Genomic DNA, 20,762 nt, shown 5'->3' on the forward strand with positions numbered 1-20,762 from the left:
TCAAATATTAGACATTATTAGGTTATCAAGAAAGGATCAACAGCTTTTTTTTGCCCCCCCCCCCTACATTTCATGTCTCAGTCCAACTCACAAATATGGAAACCTTACATGTTAAAAAAAAAAAAAGGAGAATAAAGAAAAAGAAAAAAAAACGAGTGTGACAGTAATTCTTTGTCTCTTCCATTCGCTCGATGTGTTTTGCCAGAGCTGTCACAGTGTTCAGGAAAACTGAGTAGAGGCACACACAATAGCACCCAAACAGGCTCATACCATAAATCACCTCTGTGTAAAAAAATAACCTGCTAGCTACACGCTCACACACACATTCAATCATGCACAGGGCAAAGGGTAAACACCCCCCTCCCAAAAGAACCTAAACAAAAAACAGAGCCATGCTACAGGTACAATAGGATTAGCTATAGTACAGAATATAAAACATACTGAAAACAGTCACATATACATACGTAACACACGGAAACCAGCAGAGGAGGTGAGGAGCAGAGCCACGCAAGACTGACGACATTATACCGAAGAGAAATCTGATGAAAAGGCTGGCGAGAAGGCTGTGAGAATGCGCTCGCACACGAACACACTTTCGGCTTTTTTTTTAAATTTAAATACATTTGATTTTTTTTTTTTTTAACAAATTTTCTGGACTGCGGCTGAAGATTTGGTGTTCAGCATTTGTCATTCTCTTGGAATGAAAAGCTGTATTTTTGGCCTTGCATCGCCCTCCAAAACAAGTAGATAAAGTGATAGTTCAATCTATGGAAGGTTGTTTCTGCCACTGGAAGAATGTAAAAAAATTTTTTTAAATTTTTTTATTTCTTCAAAATGTCATCTTGCTGAGCGAAACTTCTGAGAAAGCTGAAATTTCGAAATATTAACCATTTAAAGTTATGTTCTCAGAAGTCTGAACGGCAACATTGTGTTTTTTGTTTTTATTTTAGTGGCATAAACAAGCTTCCATATAGTCATATAATTTTGTTTCGTTCTGTTAAGTTTAAAAAAAAAAAAGAAAAAAAAAAAGCATTTTCACAATTTTTAAAAGCCTCATCGGAAACTTGTGTGCTGTGTGTGCCTGGGTAACGACAGCAGAGGGAGCTGTTGCGTTACACTAAAGCGGCTGGAAACCTGTTTTCCCCACAGTGTGCTGAAGGAACATCACTCATCAAAGGGACAAAAGGAAACCTGCCTGACTGTTTGAGAGCAGGTATGCAGACAATTTTCTGCATACAGTCTCGCTCAGGCCTTTGGTTGGTTTCAAAATGTCTTAGCTAATAAACAATCCTATTAAAACGCACAAACACGAGCTTCGGAGCAGTCCTAGGAGGTTTCCTGAGGGCTCGTTAAGCCGCTTTAAGCCTCAATAACCACCAGTGTGTGCAGACTTGACGGGAGTTGATGCACTCAAATGACCTGTGGGTAACTGGGCAACTTCTCAGGTTTTGAATCTGGCAGTGAAAGATAGCTGAGAGCCTTTAACATCTTTCTTTAAAAACCCAGCAGAAGGCAAGCTTTTCACTGTGGGTGTAGGTAACCAGATCAAAGCTGACTGCACTGCACGCTCTTCCTACTTTTAACTATTTTTTTCAACAAATAGCTGGAAAATCCCAGTTGCCAGCTTCTGTCCTCAGCTGCTTTTCTGACTCAGCTCCTGCTCGCTTCAAACTTACTGCCCTACTTTTATTTGTGGTTAACATGACACAACTTCTCCACAGGGCCATCAATAACAGACACTACTGTACGCTGACCAAACCGAGCAATCACTGCCCCAATTCTCTGGAGCAAATCGCTGTTTTGGAGTCGCCCTCCAAAATAAAAGCCTTCTGAGGTAGTGGATAAAAAGAAAATGAAAAAATTAACTCCACTGCAGAATTTGCCTTTAAAAAGATGTGCTGTCTCCTTTTTTTGTATTCTGAACTGCAGCGTGTCAGGTTTTTTTTATTGCACTACCATCCTCAAATTCTTTTCCTTAAACTATTTGCAAGATGTTTAAAGAATGACTTCGTCTGCCACGTGTCGAACTTAGATCATGGCGAAAGGGGAAGAACAAAAAACTTTCCTGTCGTGTTCCTGGTAGAAAAAACTAAATAACTGCATCAGTACGTGACAATGTTTTAGCCCTAATTAACTATGTAATGTTATGTGATGTAATTGACTGATAAACGGCCCTGCGTGTGATTTATCTGGATGAGACCACTGAATCCAACTCCAGCTCCACCCTTTAAACACAGGAGTGACGTTACACGTCCCACACGAGCTCAAAGTCCTCTCTCTGTCTCGCTGTAATCATTTCCCCTAAATGACTGAATGACCAGTTAAAGTAAATCCTTGATGCCTGAGTGCAAACAGAGCTTATTGTGTTAGTGCCTCTGGCGGTAAAATAAAGAGAAAAGGAAGGAAGATAAAAAGGTAAAACAGAGTTTCTGTGTTTGCGGGGGAGACAAACGTCACAGTCACATTTTCACAAACAATGGCCCGACCTGCTGACTCAGCTTTAATGTAATTGTTCACAAACTAACAGAGCTGTGACTGAAATATCTCAGAAGATATTCATCACACAAAGTCCAGAAACAGTTGATGCTCAAATGTTCACGTGTCTGTCAGAGACTCTGCGACTGACAGGAGATGAAAACTCGTTCTCCTGTCTCACATCCATCGCTACAGGTATTATTGTCTGTTTCAGGCCAGTTTGAGCGTGCTGACGGGAAAGGTTGGGACTGTAACCATGGTGACAGGGTTCAGGACAGTAGCCTGTCCAACCAGCTGTGGGTGGGGGGCCAGCACTGCTGTGGGTTTCCCTAGCGACGGGCTTCCCTGGCTCACCACAGTCGCGCTGTTCACCTGGGCGCCGTTAGTGTTAGTTTGAGGATTGGCCTGGACGTGAGGAAGGGTGTGGTGGGCGAAGGTGTGGGCGATGTGGCCCACCATCGTGGGCTGGGACACAGACATGCCCTGGGGGTAGAGAGTCGGGAGGTGGGATGCCAAAGGAGAGCCCAGGTGGGCCACCGGATGGACGGTGATGTGTCCGATGGGCTGGGCAGTTATTGGCTGGTGAGTGGCGGTGGCAGGGGCAGCCGGAGCCGCTGTGATCGGCTGAGGTGTGGAAGAGTTGGGGCCAGGTGATGGAGCGATATGCGTTAGGTGTTTGTGATTGGTGGGAAGGGCATTATTGACAGCCTGGATGACTGAAGCATGGGACACAGTGGCGTGAGCGATGACGGTGGGCTGGACCTGCATGGCTGGGGGCTGGATAGGATGAGGAGGTGGCGGTGGGGGTTGACCCGGGGCTGGAGCAGGGGCAATGGCTTGAGGTGGAGGAGGACCCACGGGGGAGGCGCTGGTGAGGATAGGCAGTGTGGTGTGCTGGATCGCCAGGTGAGGGGTGATGAGCGGCTGAGCTTGTAAAATGGGAGGAGCCGGTTTGGGGAGGGGCGTGGGAGCAGGAGGGGCGGGAACGTCCTCATCCATGTCCTGCTCATAATTATCTTCTCCTTCTGCAGATTAGAGCAGAAACAGTGATCACGATATGAATGTTTACGTAAAAGTAAAATTCAAACCACATGTAACGACTGCTACATCAAAAAACAAACTTCTCTGATCACCCTTCTCTCCTGCGATTCAGTTTGAAAACAAACTGCTGCAGTCTGTTCCCTTACCTGAGGCCGTGGACGTGGACGCCTGGTCGTCCTCTGGCTGGATGGTCTGTCTGAGGACTCTGTCGATTTCTATGGCGTCCATGTTCTGGCTGAGCTCGTTCTTCAGCTCGGCCAGCCGCTGCTGCGTTGCGATCTTCTCTCGAGCCAGACGCTCCATCTCGTGCTCGTACTCCTTCTCCTTGCGCTTCAGAGTCTTAAAGGATGACAAAGAGAACAGGTGTAGACTGTTATAAAAATATAATATGTCGTCATATCTGCATTTATGATACAAAAACAGAAAAATGAAAAATGTATTAACCAATTACCAACAACAGGTGAAGTAAGACCAGGAGGCCTCATCCTGCAACCCAAAGAACCTAAAGGATGCACTGGGTCAGATTTATCTGAGGTACACAGGGGGATGCTACATAGCATCAGACGGGTGCTTTTAATGTTAAGGCTAACTGGCGAGTAGCGCAGTCTCAAGTGAGGCTATCTAAAAAATCATTTACATCAATATGACGACGAGTAATCCTATGGCTGAGTTTCTTTTCAAGAAAAACCCGTCCTTACTTCGTTAGCGCTGACTGATGCTGCCTGGTTTTAAGCAGCTGTTTCAAGTTTGTGCCTTTGAGGGAAGCGTGGGGGGATTTGGCTCTGTGAAACAGTGGAAGTGTGTTAATATGAAACAGACGGGGGACTTTTAATCAACAGCTAACAGCAAAGAAAGGTCAGAGAAAAGGGAAACTCCCTCATTTTGCCTCTTTTAACTAATAACCCATGTGGCTTTTTCAGAATAAACCCAATACTGTTTCAGGTTAGAATTCTTTTTAAATACCCACACTGTAAATAAACAGCATTACAACACAACTTTTCTTCTCCCTGTACTTCTAAACAAACATTATCCATGCTATCCCAGATTCATACACCAGCGGGAAGTCACGCCTGCAAATTCAAGCATGTCCACACTGCTTTAGTGGCATTTAGTCATTTACCTAAGCTCCTCCCATTTCTTGGATATCACGCTAGTTTTTTTTCTTGAGGCCAGAGTGAGAGAAAACACCCTCCTGTCTATTATCAACCCCAAATCACTTTGGGGTTGATAATAGTTCCTAATTACTGCTACAGTTCTGTCACTGGATTACTGAAATCTGTTAATAATAAATGCGTTACTTTCTAGAGCACCGCCATGCAGCAAGAGTGAGCTGAATGTGTTTGTGGAGGAAAATGAAATGATTATAAACATGGCAGGAAACGCAAGAAGAACGGAAGCTTCATGGAAAGATTTAGGAAGAAAGAGCAGAGCTTTCCCAGCCCCGCCACACCATCGTCGTGACCCAGTTTCTGTGTAGGTCAGCTGACGCATGAACTCCAAACACTATGACAGGCTAAGGACATTAAGGCAGATTACTGATGAGGAATGACGCATGGGAGGAGGTAGAGGGGAAGGTACGGGCGGGGAATGGGAGGAGAAAGGTAGAATAGTATGTTGTGTGCAGCTGATTAATTCTGGAAACTAAATATCTGGTTGAGATGTTGAATAGCCAGCATGAAAACTTGGAGGGAAAAAAAAAGGCTTGGCAGAAAATGGCTTCCTGTCCTAATGAAGGTGCAAATGATCCTCAGTGATGTATCAGACTGTCTCAGAGCGCCACCTCTTCCAGTATAACTGCTGAACAAATCCAGGAAGTATTAGGCGCTTGCCACTTGCACTTTATTCTGGCACCCACCACGAGGGTTTTAACTTTGAAAACAGAAGGAAAATCACAAGGATTGTAAGACAAATCAAATCTTAAGGTGGGTTTCAAATTACAATACTACAGCTAATCAAATGGCTTGAAATAACAGACTTCTGCTAAGTAAGGTAAATGTGTGCAGACCTGTCATGATTATGTGTGCATTCACCCCCCGAGGCCCATTTAGAGCCAGCATAGGCTTGTTTGTGGTGGTCTGATTGCTGGTAATTGTGCCACTGTTACGGAGGACATTGCTGATAAATGTATATCACGGGTATAATTGTCTTTTTTGTTGTGGCTGTGTTTATCTGACAATTAGCGCAAACACGAAGCGAACCGCCGAAAGGATAATAAACAAAAGGGAACTGAGGTAAGGCTGGAAATACAAGCGAGATTACACAAAATGAGCATATGGGGACACATGATCTTACTGCAGGAAAAGCTGTTTACTCTCTGCAGGCACGTGATGGCCTCACACGCGAACCCACCTTCCCCACAGCCCTCTTTAAACAGTTCACATGGTGCAGGTTAGTAGCACTCAAATCACTTAACAGCTCAACACCGCTGTGAAGCCTGATCGTGCGAGCAGTTTTAGAGGTCATAAGTGACGAGGAGGCAGTGCTGGAAATTACAGCAAAAATCAGTTCCAGTGATTTGTCAGCATAGGACCAGGTTACATTTACAAATCACATGTAACCACACAGTTAAACAACACTGGTGCTTTTGCACTAGAGGTTCTGTGTGTACGCAGTGTAAAATTATTATTAATGATGTTAACATGAACGAGCTGGCATCAATCAAAACATTGATCTGGGCTTCAAAGCAGGCCTTTGGGAGGTACTGGTGAATTTCATTTGATGTTGAGGTAACGATTTATGAGTTTCCAGCTCCAATTTTGAACTGAAGTCAGTTCAGTGCAACCCTACCGAACCCAACTCAGCAATCCAAGATTGACTGTTAAAGTAAACATTAGCAAAAGAGTAAAACTTATCTGTAACCAATGCTGTGGCTAAATAAACCATATGCAGAGCACTGACCAGTTTGTCTGTGAATGTGCTCCAGTAGTGCTTTTAAGTGCAAAAACAAACAAACAAAAACCAAGCACCGTATCACGAGTGACACAGTAATAGTTTCATTGCACTACAGAGCAAACCAAAACCTGTTTTTCCATGATTTTCAAACTACTACTGGAATGTGAAGTCAGCTACGACATCCGACTTCTAAGGTGAAGGCATAACTACACACATAAGCACAAACGGTCCACAGATAGTACAGAGTCACTGCCTTAACAAACTTCATAGAAGTCTGTGGATTTCTGTGTTTTTCGCCATTTGAGAAGCAAAAGTGGATCGTCATCTTTTTATTGATACTTTAAACCCCACTAACCAAAACATAAATGGTGATTACACAGTGGAAACATTACATGACATAATGTTTTATATGCATGCAGTGTAACCAGGGATTACTGTAAATACTACACGTCATGCTGTAGAGCAGCGGTGAGACCAGTATAAATACTGCATACCTATTATCAGTGTACTTACAACAAACTTGGCCAGTCAATAAACAATTAGCCAGTTGTTTATTGACATTAGTCATTACTGAACTCCTTTAGCTAAAATTAGTATCCAAAGAAACATAAAAGCATTTGATACATAAAAAAACTCTGAGTAGAGCACATTTAGGGGCAGCTTTCTGTTCTGATAAAAATGCATGTTGTCGTCACAAATTTGAAGCTTGTTTTAACACAGATTTTGGATGGATCAGCATCTCTGGCTGTGCAGTGAGAAACGTTACAGAAGCCAACCAAAGCAGATGCACTTGCAGGCGGTCTTCCCCTGACCCAGCAGCATATCATCTATGTGCAATACGCATAGTAGGTCAGATGTTGATTGAGAAGGAAATTGAATCGGCATGGAGTTCACCAACATGGAGCTCAAAAGATGCCGGGATGAGAAACAATCAATAGCTGTAGTGGACATTTTAATGCGCCTGTCTTCTCCACTGCATGCACTAAACTAAAAGACAAACAAAAGCACGAGTAACCCACTTTAATCAAATGCGTCCGTTTTAACAGTATTTTTGACACTTCTGCAAAGTGTTACTACACACATACAACATGTAACCATAGATCTGCGGAGCTCCACGTAGCATTAACGCACTCCAGTGCTGGAGATGTGACACTTAATTGACACAGCAGACTCTTTGAAATACAAGGACTTCCGAAGAACTGCAAGTGTGTCCGAAGTGCGAATGTGCATCCATGAACATCATTTCAAGGTCTTCTCGCATCAACCCAGACACCATTAGTCCTGCACTAAATCACCAAGGAAGCAGCTGCCACCCATAGCTGTTTCCTTGGCAACCCCATTTGTGAGGATTTGGCTGCTTGAGCAGCAGTTTGTAAAAAACATAAGGAGCCCTCTAATTGGGTGAAGCGCAGGGGCAATTACATATAAGGAGTGATGCGACTGGATGTTTGCCAGTCGGGTGCTCTTGGATCCCTCCCAACCCCCCTCCTCCTCCTCTTTCTTCCACACTTCCATCCCACACTCCCCTCTCCTCCTCCTCCTCCCCACATCCGCCACTCCCTCAAGACCCTTCCCCCCTTATTCTCCTGTGCTTCATCTATCGCTCTTTTATCCATCCTCATTTCAGAAAGTTCCTTGTAATAAAAAAAAAAGGTGCAAATGACTCAGGTGAGATGAAATTTGCCCCGGAAGGTTTTTTCTTAATCATATGTAGGGCTGGGCCATATTATACCGTTCACGGTAATACCGGTATAATGTTAGGCAATGATAGGAAAATGAAATATCGCGATAGAATGGGAGTAAAACGCGCATGCGCAGTGCCTTTGTTTTCATACGCACATGGCCGATTGTTGAGTGAAACAGATGAACCAGAATTGGTTTGTAAAAATGGTGCAACTTCCGTGATGTGGAACTGGTTTGGTGTTTGTCCGTCAGATACACAACAAAGCACATTTTTTTGCAGAACATGCAAGCGGCCGTTGTTATTGTCGTATTTGTCGGACTAAGATGCTCTTAAATCTGGGAGTAATCTGGGTCCTAAACTCCGTATGCTTCAGGTCAAACAACACTGCAGCATCACTTAGAGTTAAAAACTGTCTAAATTCTTTCATCTTTAATAAAACGATCAGCATTGCTGCTTTACCAGGTGTAACTATAAAGTTTAACTTCCAGGCATCCATGAAAACAAAAGTTATTACATTTAACGGAGTTAGAAGTTAGCAGGAAGCTAGCGGAAGTTAGCTCGCTAGTTACCTAAGCATGATATTGCATGTTCTGACGGAGAGATTTCTGAAAAAAATCAAACGTACAGCTCTGCTATCACTTCCAACATAAATGAAGACAGGAAATTAAACAGCAGTGACGTTTGTAGGGTTACTGAAGTTGGGCTAGCTGGTATATAATGATGTGCTACGTGATCGCTAGCGACACAGCTATGTTAGCATAACATAAACAGTGAAGCTGGAGGACGAACACTAACACTTTTCCACTTATAAAAGTTAACGTGAAGGTTCTTCATGGTTAGAAACAAATGCAATCGCATGGCAGGATGCTGTAAACGGACAAAACTTCAGTCAGGAGAACAACTGAGATAATCCATCCACAATACGAGGTTAGTCATTAATATACTGCAACAACATGGGAATAGAGCAGCTGCCAGGGAATTCAACATTAATGAATCAATGGTACAGAAGTGGAGGAAGCAAGAAGAATGAGTTTAATAAAGTTTGATTTATCTGACTGCTTTGTTTCGCTTAATGTGCCTTATAATCCCGTGCACCTTATGGTCCGAAAAATGCGTACTGCACACTGCAGTTTAATGTTGCAAAGCACCTCTTTTTAACTTCAGTGGATATTATACATGGTTATGCTCAGGATATGTCAGCCCATTTCTACTGGAAATGCCTTTTGGTTAAACTTTCAGCAAGGAATTTGCATTTGCACTGTTACATTTTTATAAAGCTTTAATGTACATAAAAACCAGCTTCTTGTTTAAGTGAAAATAAATGGAAGGTTGTCTTTTTGCGCTAGTAATGTTGTGGAGTTGTATTTTGTCTCGCATCAATTATATCGTCGGTTATATCGTTATCGCAAATTTTCAAATATATATCGTGATAAATATTTTTGGCCATATCGCCCTGCTCTAATCATATGCATCTGTAATCTGATATGAGGACAAGGCAGCAGGACTATCCATGTCTTGAAAGCACCTGTGAGTGCTCCATCATCCATAACTGCTGACAGAAAGACCAATATGACCAGAATTTGACTCGTTTAGTCTTGCATCTGGCACACTCCCTCATGCAGACAAACACGGAGGAACGGACTCACTACAGTGCCCCGGCCACCTGCCGCCTGTTGCCATAGTTACCAAGTGCTTTAAAGGCAAGAGACAGCGGGGTGACACAGGACGAGACGGACACAGATGTGGATAAGAAAAGGCTGGGACAAAGAAGAGCTGATATAAGTGCATGCGCCGCTACATTAGCGTAAACACTGAGCCCATCACTGCCCATCTCCTTCTCTCTGCAATCTAGGGATGCAAAGCTACTGGAGTGGGTGAGCTGTGGTGACATCATCGGCCTTGCGCTAGCCATGTGCTCAGGTCTCACATGGCTCCGCGAGAAGGAGGGGGAAGAGGTTTGCAGGTTCACATGGGGAGAGGTGAGAAGAGAAAAGGACGAATGTGCATTAAGGTCCTGATTATGATCGCTGTGCATGGAAACACCATCATCAATCATTTGAGAAACCTGGATGTGCTACCCGGAGTACTAAAACACCATCTCCAGTTTCTGTTTTTGGCTCAGACCATCGAAGCTGAGATGAAATCACGACTCGCCTGCAGGCAGACGATCAGAAAATTGAAAACTGTTATGAGCGTGCACGGAGGGATATGAATAATCAGGCTTTTTATGCTTCATGGAGAAAGAAAAAAAAGAGAAGACCGGGTGTTTGTACGCATCTAAACGCAGTCATTCACCTACAATAAAGCCAGCAAATATTATAAATCAGAGGAGAGTATGCCACAATGAAACCATCAAAGGAAAACAGAGGAAAAGTGAAGCAATTCATCAGCCTCAACATAGTGTGATAAAGGAAAAGCATCCCTCTAAGATATTACCCAACCAGCTCCGCAGTACAGTGTGGGCTGGGGAAAATACTGCAAGCAACGCTGACATACACTAGCCGTGTGTCTGTAAAGCTAATGATTACTCTGCTTCTCCACAAAACTTCAAATGTCTTGCTGTGTCTGACAAATAGCCCCAAATCCTAAAATATCTCATTTATAATCCTGCAAAACGGATAAAAAGCAGCCGATACTTAATGTTTTTCTGTTTGTGCACACCCCCTCAAATATACTGATATGGCTAAATGATTTTAAAGTCACTGAATGTTACACGATCACCTAGAGGGATGGTCTTTCAAATAGTTCTGCAATTAAAATAATAATAAAAAAACAACAACAAAGTTTATGCAACTTCTTCTTCCCATCAGTATAACTACTGCCAGAATATCGAGACAAGTTAAACTGGAGGTGAAAGGTTGCAAACTGTGTGTGCAGTGAGGTTAAACACTGCTGTACAAACAGGGCACACATGAAAGGTTAGACTACAGACATACTGACTCACCTTTCACCCATACTAACAACCCGCTTTTCACTGTATATTACCTCTAAAGCAAGAAACGTGTATCTAATATGTGCTGTTTGTGTTTCCTCAAACGCAGCTAGGCTCTGCCTAACAACCATCATCATCTTAAAGATGGCCTGAAATCCCTCTGCGCTCTGCTCCCTGGAGAGCAGCCCATGAACTTGCAGTCATCTTGTTTTGAATAAATTCCCTCATCTCACGCCCTAATTTAGCTCCTTCCACTGACTTTCCGCTGCGTATTTCATTGGACTCAAAATCTTAAAGCTTACACTGCAATAAAGTAACCCCCTACATAGACAGCAGCTCCAGCCTGACATCTATTTCTGCTAAAAAAAAAAAAGTACAAAAGTCCTCTACTTTTGCAGACCGAAAACTTCCCTCTTGGGGCTATACAGTCGTCCCTTCACCCAAGTACCATCAGCCTCCTGCCTCGATGTGCAACGTTAGATCTTCTAACAAAAAAAAGTTGCCATTTTATCCTTTCATGTTATGTAGTTCCCACAAGATTTGCTGTGATGTGATGCAAGTCCAGGTGTGCTGTGGGACTTTGTGACAGCCTTACATTATTACTGCAATATACACGAAAAGTTAAGAGTGAAATGTTGAGTTGTTGTACCAGTAGTTTTTAGTTTAAAGCATAAAAATAAGTTAATTCAGTTGCTGAATGAAGGGAATTAGAAGAAGACACACCAAAGGCCCTGACTGAGAGGAGGAGAGTAATACGAGTGATGTTCTTGTGTAACTAACAAACAGTGCAAATTGGCCACTGCAAATTAGAAAAAACTAACTGTCAGTGAACAGTCTGGAGACAGCAACCCGTGTTACTTCAGCTGAACTGGAAAAGGAAAAACCCTGAGCCCAAGAACGCCATCTGTCAGAGAAAGTGCCAGGTGTTAACACTAGGGCTGCCACGATTAGTCGACTAGTCACGGTTACGTCGACTATCAAAATCGACGATGACTGATTTAATAGTCGACGCGTCATTTGAAGCTTTGTAAGATCACAAAAGACGCAGGAATAAGTAGTAGGATTTAAGAGTGTAATAACAGACTGAAACAGAAGATGGCAGCACTGCATGTACAAGGATGCCAGCTGCCGTTAAACCCCGAAGAAGAAGAAGCAGCTCTGTCCCAGAATTCATAGCGCAGCACAGCTCAGTTTCCAACAATGGCGGCAGCTAGTTAAACGTTTAACATATTTTCAGGCGAGAATGTAGCTGTGTAAACTTCAAATATCTGCTCAGTTTATCAAGACACCACATACTTTCAAAAGCGCTCCGACGTTTTCTGAGACGTCGGAGCGTCTCAGAAAACGGCCCCGGCTAGCTCGATAGCTAGCCGGGGGCATGGCTCACTAGAGCCCGTGAGAACACCGGACTCCCGGCGTCACCGCCGGCTTTCGCTACTCAGGTTAAACATGTTATATAAGTCACTTAGATAACTTAAAAATGTTATTGTTTGGCTTTTTTTTTTTTTGTATTTTTTTTGTTCCTGAGTAAATCTGTTTGGCTGAGATTAAAGTTATAGATTTTACACAGCTGAATAAACGTCAAGCAGACAGCTGGTTATCAGAAGTGTGAGATGCTGGAGAATATACTCCGGTGTCCTGTTATATTTTAGATAGCAAGGAGTTTATTAAACTTCACCGAAACAATCTGCAAATTTCATTACAATTTAATAAACTATCATCTTGTCTTTATTTTTAGTTAGCACATACCTTAAACACTTAAAGCTGTAAGCTAATGATAGTTATATAAGAGCAGATGCTGCTGGTGCAATAAGCTGTAGTTTTACGTTCAATGGATGATGATCTGATTAGTCGACTAATCGCAAAAATAATCAGTGTCTAGTCGACTATCAAAATAATCGTTTGTGGCAGCCCTAGTTAACACTGTGCCAAACCAGGCTAAAAAAAGACTTGTAGCTCTTTTCCATTAGTACCTACTTGGGTCAGCTTGGCACAGCTCGACTCGGTTTTTAGGCTTGTGTCCTTTAGCTGGTACCAGGTATTTTTTAGTCCCTACTCGGTTGAGGATCCAAGCAATCTGAGGTAATCCGAAAATATGACATTAACAGACTGCACGTCACTGACTGGCTAGACAGTGGCATCACTCGATGAGTGACAAGAGCGTCTCCTTCACAAAAAGGAGATGCTCAAAACCCCCATTTTTTTAAAACCTCGGAGCGACAGAAATGGCTACAGAAAAAAACAACACCATGGCCACTGGGTTTGACAAAAAGCCACATACTGAGCAGCAGTTATATCATCGCCTCAACGTCCTCCTTTGTTGTGGCGTTCCTGTGGCATACAAATGACATCACGGGACTTTCGGCCATGTTGCTATAACGACCCCACGCACATTAGGTGGTACTCAGTTGTAATGGAAACCGATTGAAACAGAGTCGAGTCGAGTCAAGCTGTGTTGAGGCAAGCTGAGAAGGTACTAGTGGCTAATGGAGGAAAGCATGTTTCTGAGAGAAACTTGGCCTACAGTAGAAGAGTGCTTGAGCTGAACCAAAGTGTCTGCAAAGGTGATTGAGGCAAGAAATATGTTAATAAAGTTGTAACACTGTTACATAAAAAACTGCAGGCATCAATCGAGGTCCAGTTGCCACAAATGAGCTTTAGATGAAGTCCCTTCATCTAACAAGACAATCTAAAGGAGACATCCATGGATAAAGGTGTGCCTTGAACTTTTAGTTTCCCCTCTGATGTGACTTGGAACAAAAACTTTGAAAACCACCAATTTAGTTCAGCCCGTTTCTTTTCTATCCCTACATGACTACAGGGCAGTGTTGGAACAACTGGTTACCACTGTATAGACCAAGGTCTTGGAAACAAAGAAGCCTCCAAGTATTACATTATACTGACTGATTCACAAGCATGTAGCAGACACTGTATCACCGTCACAAGAGACTAACCACACCAATAACACTGGACCTATGACCTATGAGGTCCCCAGAGCTCAACCAGTTAATTGAAGTCCTGACAAAGTAACATGAAGAGCTTGCTGGGGAAAGCTGAAACTGTCCTTACCTGTATGTAACGCAAAGCGCTGCGGAGAACACTGAGGTTGGACGTTTTCTTCTCATCAATGTTCGGAACATTTTTCTTCAGTGTCTCAAAACACTCCTTCAGGTGCGCTCGCCTGAAGAGGCAGAAATGTAAGAGTCGAACTTCATATGGTAGTCTTTGCTCAACTGTGAATATTCACCATTTTTAAGACGGTCGATTCTTTGCGTGGGATTTTTACCAACAAATTTCAAACCTCCAATTTTGCATTTTTGATGAAGGATTTCATGGATTTATATTAGTTCAGGAACTGCCGTGACCTTTGCCCTCGTTAAATGCTTTCATGAAAAACACCCAGAAAATGTGTGTATGTGGAAGGCAAGTTTTCCTCAATTTCTTTCAACATGAGAGGGGTTACCATCATTTTGACTAACCTGTTCTTCTCCAGTTTATTGTGCACCTCTCTGGTCCCCGCCCTGGAAAGGCAAAATAAATAATCAACCATAAGCCGATCACTCTTTATACCTTATTTAACACACACACACAGACAGACACACAAACAAACTCACCCTCCTGGTCTCCTCTTCCCTTCCATTCCCTTCATTTCCTCCATGGTCATCCCGTTAGGCTGTGGCTGAGGTGTGAGTGGGGCCTGATGAGGAACCAGTGCGTGTTGGGAGCCATTAGTGCTGATGGGGGCCGGGTACTTGATCTGAACCTGAAGCTGTGATGCTCCAGGCTTTACATCTATCAGCTGCTCACTGGGTTCCACTTTGATCTGAGGGGAGCACAACAGTTGACGAGTCGCTGGCTGAGGTGGAGGGGAGGAAGAGTTCTTGACTGGCGGGGAGCTGTTGAGCGTCGCTGCTGCAGCAGCAATTGGCGTTTTGAGCGGAAGGGGCGGGACTGAAGTTGTCGCGGTGACAACCGGCACCATTGGGATGACTGCAATGGGGAGTTGACGAGTAGGTAGAGACGGGGGCGGTGGGACAGGAAGGTGATGCGGCTGTTGACGGTGAGTTTCATCACCCCAGGTGACATGATTGGCTCCTACTGGCTGAGATGGTGAAGCCACAAGTTCCACATGCTTTGACTCCGCCTCCCTTCTGATGAGCTCCTTGTCTTCAAGTTGCTCTTCTTCTAAAGGAGGAAAAGAAGTAAGTTAAAGTTAAATAAGGATTAACATCAAACAAGTAAGAAGAACAAGGATGGATGACTATCACTATTGGCTGATAACAGTCTTGTTGACTGTCGTCTACAATTACTGATGTCAGCAACTGAAATGCATCTGTTCTCTGTTCAAAGACAGTGTGATAAAGAGCTGAAAAGACCTTTAGTTACTTGATATAATAAAGATTCTCTGGCACAAAAGAAGAGCAAATAACTATAAAAATAAAACAATCAAACAGAATAAAATGCAGCCATCAGTGCCGACTATGAGCCAAGCTTTTATAACATCAGCCCAGGATTTCAGAATCAGCGTGACAACAGTAGTATGCAAGGAGACAAGCAGGAATGTGATGTATATGATAATCTGGCAAGACTGGCCTTTCAGTAGTTAAAACTAGTTTTCACACAGTATTTCTGCACCATTTACTCATTAACAGGCTGCGTCATTGTCCAAACGTAGCACACAACACAAAATAGTCCACATCAGATTGGTTCTCAATACTGGAAATACTTCGTTTGGTTTAGGCGAGGGTGCTGTCTGAATAGAGCATGCAGGAGGCAGGACACACTACGCCCACTCACTCACTGTGGATTGCAACACAATCAGACGTCACACTGACTGTGTAGCAAGGATCTGGCAGGACAAAATCTGTTTAATGTTCACCTATGTCAGACATTTATCATATCTGAAACGCGCTAGGACACCACATCTGCAGTGGTCTCCTAGCGCATAATGCACCTCTGTGGGGTGGGAGGGGTATGCTCCTTATCACTACTGGTTCACATACAATTAAGATGTTGAGTCTGGGGTGTCGGACAGAAAAGGAGGTATTGCATTTTCCTCTCATTTCTGGCCATTTGAAAAAAGAAATGTATTGAATGCCTGAGTAAATTAACCCCCTGCTACATTTTTATCACAGCCCTGGTGAGTTTCCTTTGATGAAAAGCCAATTTTATTCCCAAAATCTGGAAAAAAGTGATCTGTGCTAAATGCAGAAAGCACTCTTCATAAATTCTGATTTCATTAATCACTTGTAATTTATCAACCAACATATGACCTATGTTCCCTACAGGTCCTCTTAGCAGCTTCACTGCTACGCTACCGAATCTGTCATGATGGATTTCACTTTGTCTGTATCATGCACACCAACACTTCCTGCACACAAACACGTACAAAGAATGATGTCATCAGAGAATGAGACAGTGAGGAGGGGCAAATAACCACATTAACTGTCTCTGAATCGGTTGCCTCACTGGAGAGAACACCCCTCAGTCTGCCCTGTGATTGGACCGGTCCAGCACTGAGAGAGCCTCTCGCCCTGGGCTGCGTCAGGGCGTCTGACCAAGAGTTGAGGACTGTTGTGAAGGAGCCATTCGGCTGGGATAACTAGAGCTGGCAGCATGACAACATACAAATGAAGCACTGTTGTGCTGCAAACAAAGGCAAAGACATCATTATGCAGAGGCAAAGAAACACACACACATACACACAGTGAGTGATGATATGAGTGAGTAGTTACTGCACACTGTAGCAGGCAGACTAGAAAGTAATGTGGAAAGCCCTCAGTCACCATGGAAACAGCAGCATTAGAAGATCCCAGGGATTCCTCAAACCTGCACAACGCCAACACACATCCCAGCCACCTCCAACAAAACAGATACAGCACATGCCAAGATGCCTAGCTGTGCGTTAAGTAACACTTTCGTTTCCTCTCTGCGTGAGAATAAAAACTCCCGATGACGCAACCCGGGCAAAACGCTTGCGTAGTCAATGATACGATCACGACCACAGACATATTTCTAATCACTTCTGGAAGAATATATTCCTTTGAACAATAGGATTTGATAACAACAATGTTGAGAGAGCTCCCACAGAGTTATAATCAAGTTATCTATATACTGAGAAATCATCCTCCGACTCCTTCTGAACAGCACAGGCTGTCCTTCCTTTGATGCAAAAATCACTAAATCAACTGTTGATTAGTCAATGTTAAAAAATTAAACTCTAACAAATTTGTAATATTTTGAACGTAAAAATATTAAAGCATATTGCATAGTGGTGTCACATGTGAACACAGAAAAATTTGTATTTAAATGTTTGTTTATTTGCATCTTTAGTCACTTTACTCATTATATATATTAATAGCTCATTTATTTTGTGCATCTTATTGAGCTTTATTTCAGCTAATTTGTTAGAATTCTGGATAAAATAACAGGGATCTCCTAACTTATGGATTTAATAAAGTACCTACTACATATCGCTTTTAATCCAGTGTAAGCTTATTTAGGCTCCAGCCCCTCAACATATCACATAGAAATGAACATGCATAGTCGCAGTTTGAACATTTTCAAGTTTTTAGACAGCTTCTGAAACAAAAAAGCCAAATTTTGCATTAAAAAATTACATATCAATAATATAATAATTAAAACTAAAAACTAAAGTAACAAAATGTTTTTCAGTACAGTATACTCTATATAACATAGAGATGGTGTTTATCATCATGATTGCTTTCACATAGCTGCTATGTGATGACAAAGACTGAAAGTGAAAGAGAGGCTTTTTTTCTAAGTTCACATTGTAAAATCACACTGTAACTCGGAAAATGGAAATCCCTCTGTTACAGGCATAATAATACTAATGCAAAACAGTTTAAAAAGCACTTAATTACATTATTCGTTGTTATTGTTATTATTATATTAATAATAACAACAGTATTATTATTATGTAAATTATTATAATTTACGTCGCACGCAAACGTAAATTACATAACTTCTGCATTGAGGCTGGGCCGAGGAGAAGGGCGGTGAGCTGCCCTACTTACCCCCTTTTTCTCTCTTTGACCCGCCACTGTCAGCAGACTGAATGGGAAGGGCGGGGACGAGGAGGGTGTGTGTGCATGCGCGTAAGTTTGTATATTGGGGGGGGGGGGGGGGGGGGGGGTGTGCACGTGGTAGCTGTGGGCGGGCCCTAGCACGCGGTAGGGTGAAGCACGCCGAGAGGGGGAAGGGGAGCGGGGGGCTGGTTTGCCTGACACGTCATCTGACGGGAGAAACACAAAAAGGCAGCCTCCCCCACCCTCTACACCCCCAACCCCCTTCATCCAGTTCAGTGAGTGATCTTTACGTCGATTGACAACTAATCGGAGGTGCACGAGCCAATATGCATAAGTTCGAGCACTGATATACAAATGAGGGCCGGGGTTAGCGCGCGAGGGCCCGCCCAAGTGAGTGTCATAAGATAGCTGAGCAATGTCAGGGTATTATGTAAAGAGCAGCCTCAGCTCGCCACCGCCCTGCCGGCGCTCGACGGACAAAAACTGGGGCAAACTGATCCAGGGGAAATTTTTCATTGGAAAAATATGAAAAAATAAAATTATAATAAACCGTTTCACTGCCGATTTTACAGATTTCCAAAAGCGCACGGGGGTATTACACAGTTACAGCGCGTGTATGAGCTAAACACACACATTAAGGACTTATATGACAATCACACAATTTATAAATGGACCATGGTTAGTCACACAAAGTCTCCTGTTCCTGCCTCTCACCCACACACACGCGCTCGCGTACGGTGAGTCACTGGAGTGGTGAAACTATGACTGACACACACACTCCCGAGAGCGCGCAAAGTTGTTCGAAAAAACAACTTTAGTCGTTTCCGCATTAATGCGGGGGAGGCTGTGCAATAAGTAAGCACCTGGGGTTTGGTGGTAGTTTTCTGTGAATCCTTCTTATTTATTTTATTTTTATGTTTTTGACAGGAACCCAAACAAACGCCTCATAGGCGGATCGATTACAAATGCAACCCGCTGGTAGTAACGGGTGTCGGTTCCTCAAAAGGGAGTATGGTATTAAACACACACACTGTACACTGCCCTGCACGTTGAGCACGAACCCCCTGGTCTGCTGTTCAACTCACCACGTGTGGTCTGTTGTTGCTGCTGGGCTTGCCATTCCAGATACCTGGCCGCCTCCAGAAGCGTATCGATGCTCATTGCGCGTAAAACCTCACGGCAGGAGACCCGGTAGCCCGGGACGGAAGGAGGAAAAAGACCGAGGGAGGGGGGAGGGAGGTAAGTAGCGTCCCAGTAGTAAGCGTCGTATGCACGGTTCACACCAGCCCTCCCAAACCTTTCGTCCCTTGGGTTTCTCCTGAAAGCACACGGGCGATTTTTAATCCGGCCGAACGGAAAGTAGATCCTCGCATACGTAAAAAAATAGGATGGCAACAAGATGGCGATGCGAGCACGGGAATACACACAACAAGGCGAGTCGTGTTCTCGTTAGGACCCGCCCCTCCCGGATTACTGCCCCGCCCTGTTACTATGGCCACCCACAAAATCCGGCGACCGAAGCACTCCCCATTCCTCCGCTCTCTAATTTACCAGCTTGTTAGCACCTTCCATTGTTCATTTATTAACATTCCTAATGGCATGAAGTTGAATTACAAGCTCCGCGAACAAAGGGTCTCCTCGTGTAGTGGCGTTATCCCCGCGGGATTCGAGAAAGGAAACCCCCGTAGCCGTAAACGTCCCTCCATGTTTTTCTTTCCGCCGCTGGCCCGCAGCGCATGAAGCCCGATCAGGCGCCAGCCAGCCAATCAGCACTCAGAACAACAAGGCATGGTGCTGGTCCACATGGGCACCCGCCCGGCCCGAGCGCAGCTCATTTGCATGGCGAGAGCGTGACTGGCCACCCTTTCGTCTCCGGATCAGAGCTGTCAGTCAAATCACCAGGGGGCGGGACTTATCCGAGGAGAAGCAGCTGACCACAATGTACTGTGATGTACAAAATGTTACTTAATTATTATTTTTTTTAAAAACATACAAGTAGTTGCAATTATTTTCCCATAAAACCTATTTTACAGTAAATTATATTTCCTTTCTGCCATTTACCTCACTTTTTTTTAAAGTCTCATCCACGCTGTTTCTGTGCCACACACTGGAATGAAGAAAGGGGATGTTCCCTCTCTGTAGCTACATGCTCCTGCCCTTTGGTATAATAGATTTATGGCCATGTCTTTTGTTCTATAATGTATCCTTTAAGGTTCATGCAGTGTGTTTCTCTCAGGGGACCGATTAATAGAGTTATAGTGCTTGAAATATATTACAGTTACAGCGATATTTATGAATGTATGCTGTGTATGGATGCACATATGTAGAGTATGTGGCTGCATGGTAACAATCATTGATTGGACACTGCTCAGTCATATATATTCTCCACCGCACCGAGGTCTGAGAGTGTCAGCCAATCTGAAGAGCAGCTCAGAAATACATTTAGAGCTCCCATTGCCACGCAATGTGCCCTTCCTGTACATACAAACCTACTGACACCATTACGATCCACACGGTTAAGAGTCAGGTTTGTGTGGGAAAACCACAATAACAACTAGCCAGCGTAAAGTGACTGTGTGTGTGTGTGTGTGTGTGTGTGTGTGTGCGTGCGCGTGCGCGATGGGAGTCATTTAGCAACAGGCTGAGACACTATGACAGCATGCATGGACGGGAGAAAATGAATCAGGCA

The 20,762-nt window shown here is 43.6% G+C and overlaps 1 protein-coding gene across 1 annotated transcript; it reads right to left on the reverse strand.

Annotated features, from left to right (window-relative positions):
* Positions 1-1,056: 1,056 nt before the first annotated feature.
* On the reverse strand, positions 1,057-19,490 carry mntb (MAX network transcriptional repressor b). The gene is made up of 6 exons (XM_085364581.1): positions 19,159-19,490; positions 14,639-15,209; positions 14,504-14,545; positions 14,094-14,205; positions 3,663-3,855; positions 1,057-3,500 (listed from the first exon to the last, which is right to left on the reverse strand). Exons 1-6 carry the CDS (start codon positions 19,232-19,234, stop codon positions 2,686-2,688), a joined length of 1,809 nt encoding a protein of 602 aa, XP_085220707.1. The 5' UTR covers positions 19,235-19,490; the 3' UTR covers positions 1,057-2,685.
* Positions 19,491-20,762: the final 1,272 nt, after the last annotated feature.

The sequence above is a fragment of the Diplotaxodon limnothrissa genome, linkage group LG10, assembly GCF_057381915.1.
Source record: "Diplotaxodon limnothrissa isolate DT_005_m linkage group LG10, D_limnothrissa_male_GT1.1, whole genome shotgun sequence".
Classification (NCBI taxonomy): domain Eukaryota; kingdom Metazoa; phylum Chordata; class Actinopteri; order Cichliformes; family Cichlidae; genus Diplotaxodon; species Diplotaxodon limnothrissa.

Excerpts from the sequence above, each read along its gene's own strand:
- mntb (XM_085364581.1), bottom strand. The coding sequence starts at position 19,234 with ATGAGCATCGATACGCTTCTGGAGGCGGCCAGGTATCTGGAATGGCAA. Across the intron at positions 14,546-14,638 it reads GGGAAGAGGAGACCAGGAGG|GGCGGGGACCAGAGAGGTGC; the intron begins GTGAGTTTGTTT and ends TTGCCTTTCCAG. Across the intron at positions 14,206-14,503 it reads AATAAACTGGAGAAGAACAG|GCGAGCGCACCTGAAGGAGT; the intron begins GTTAGTCAAAAT and ends CTGCCTCTTCAG.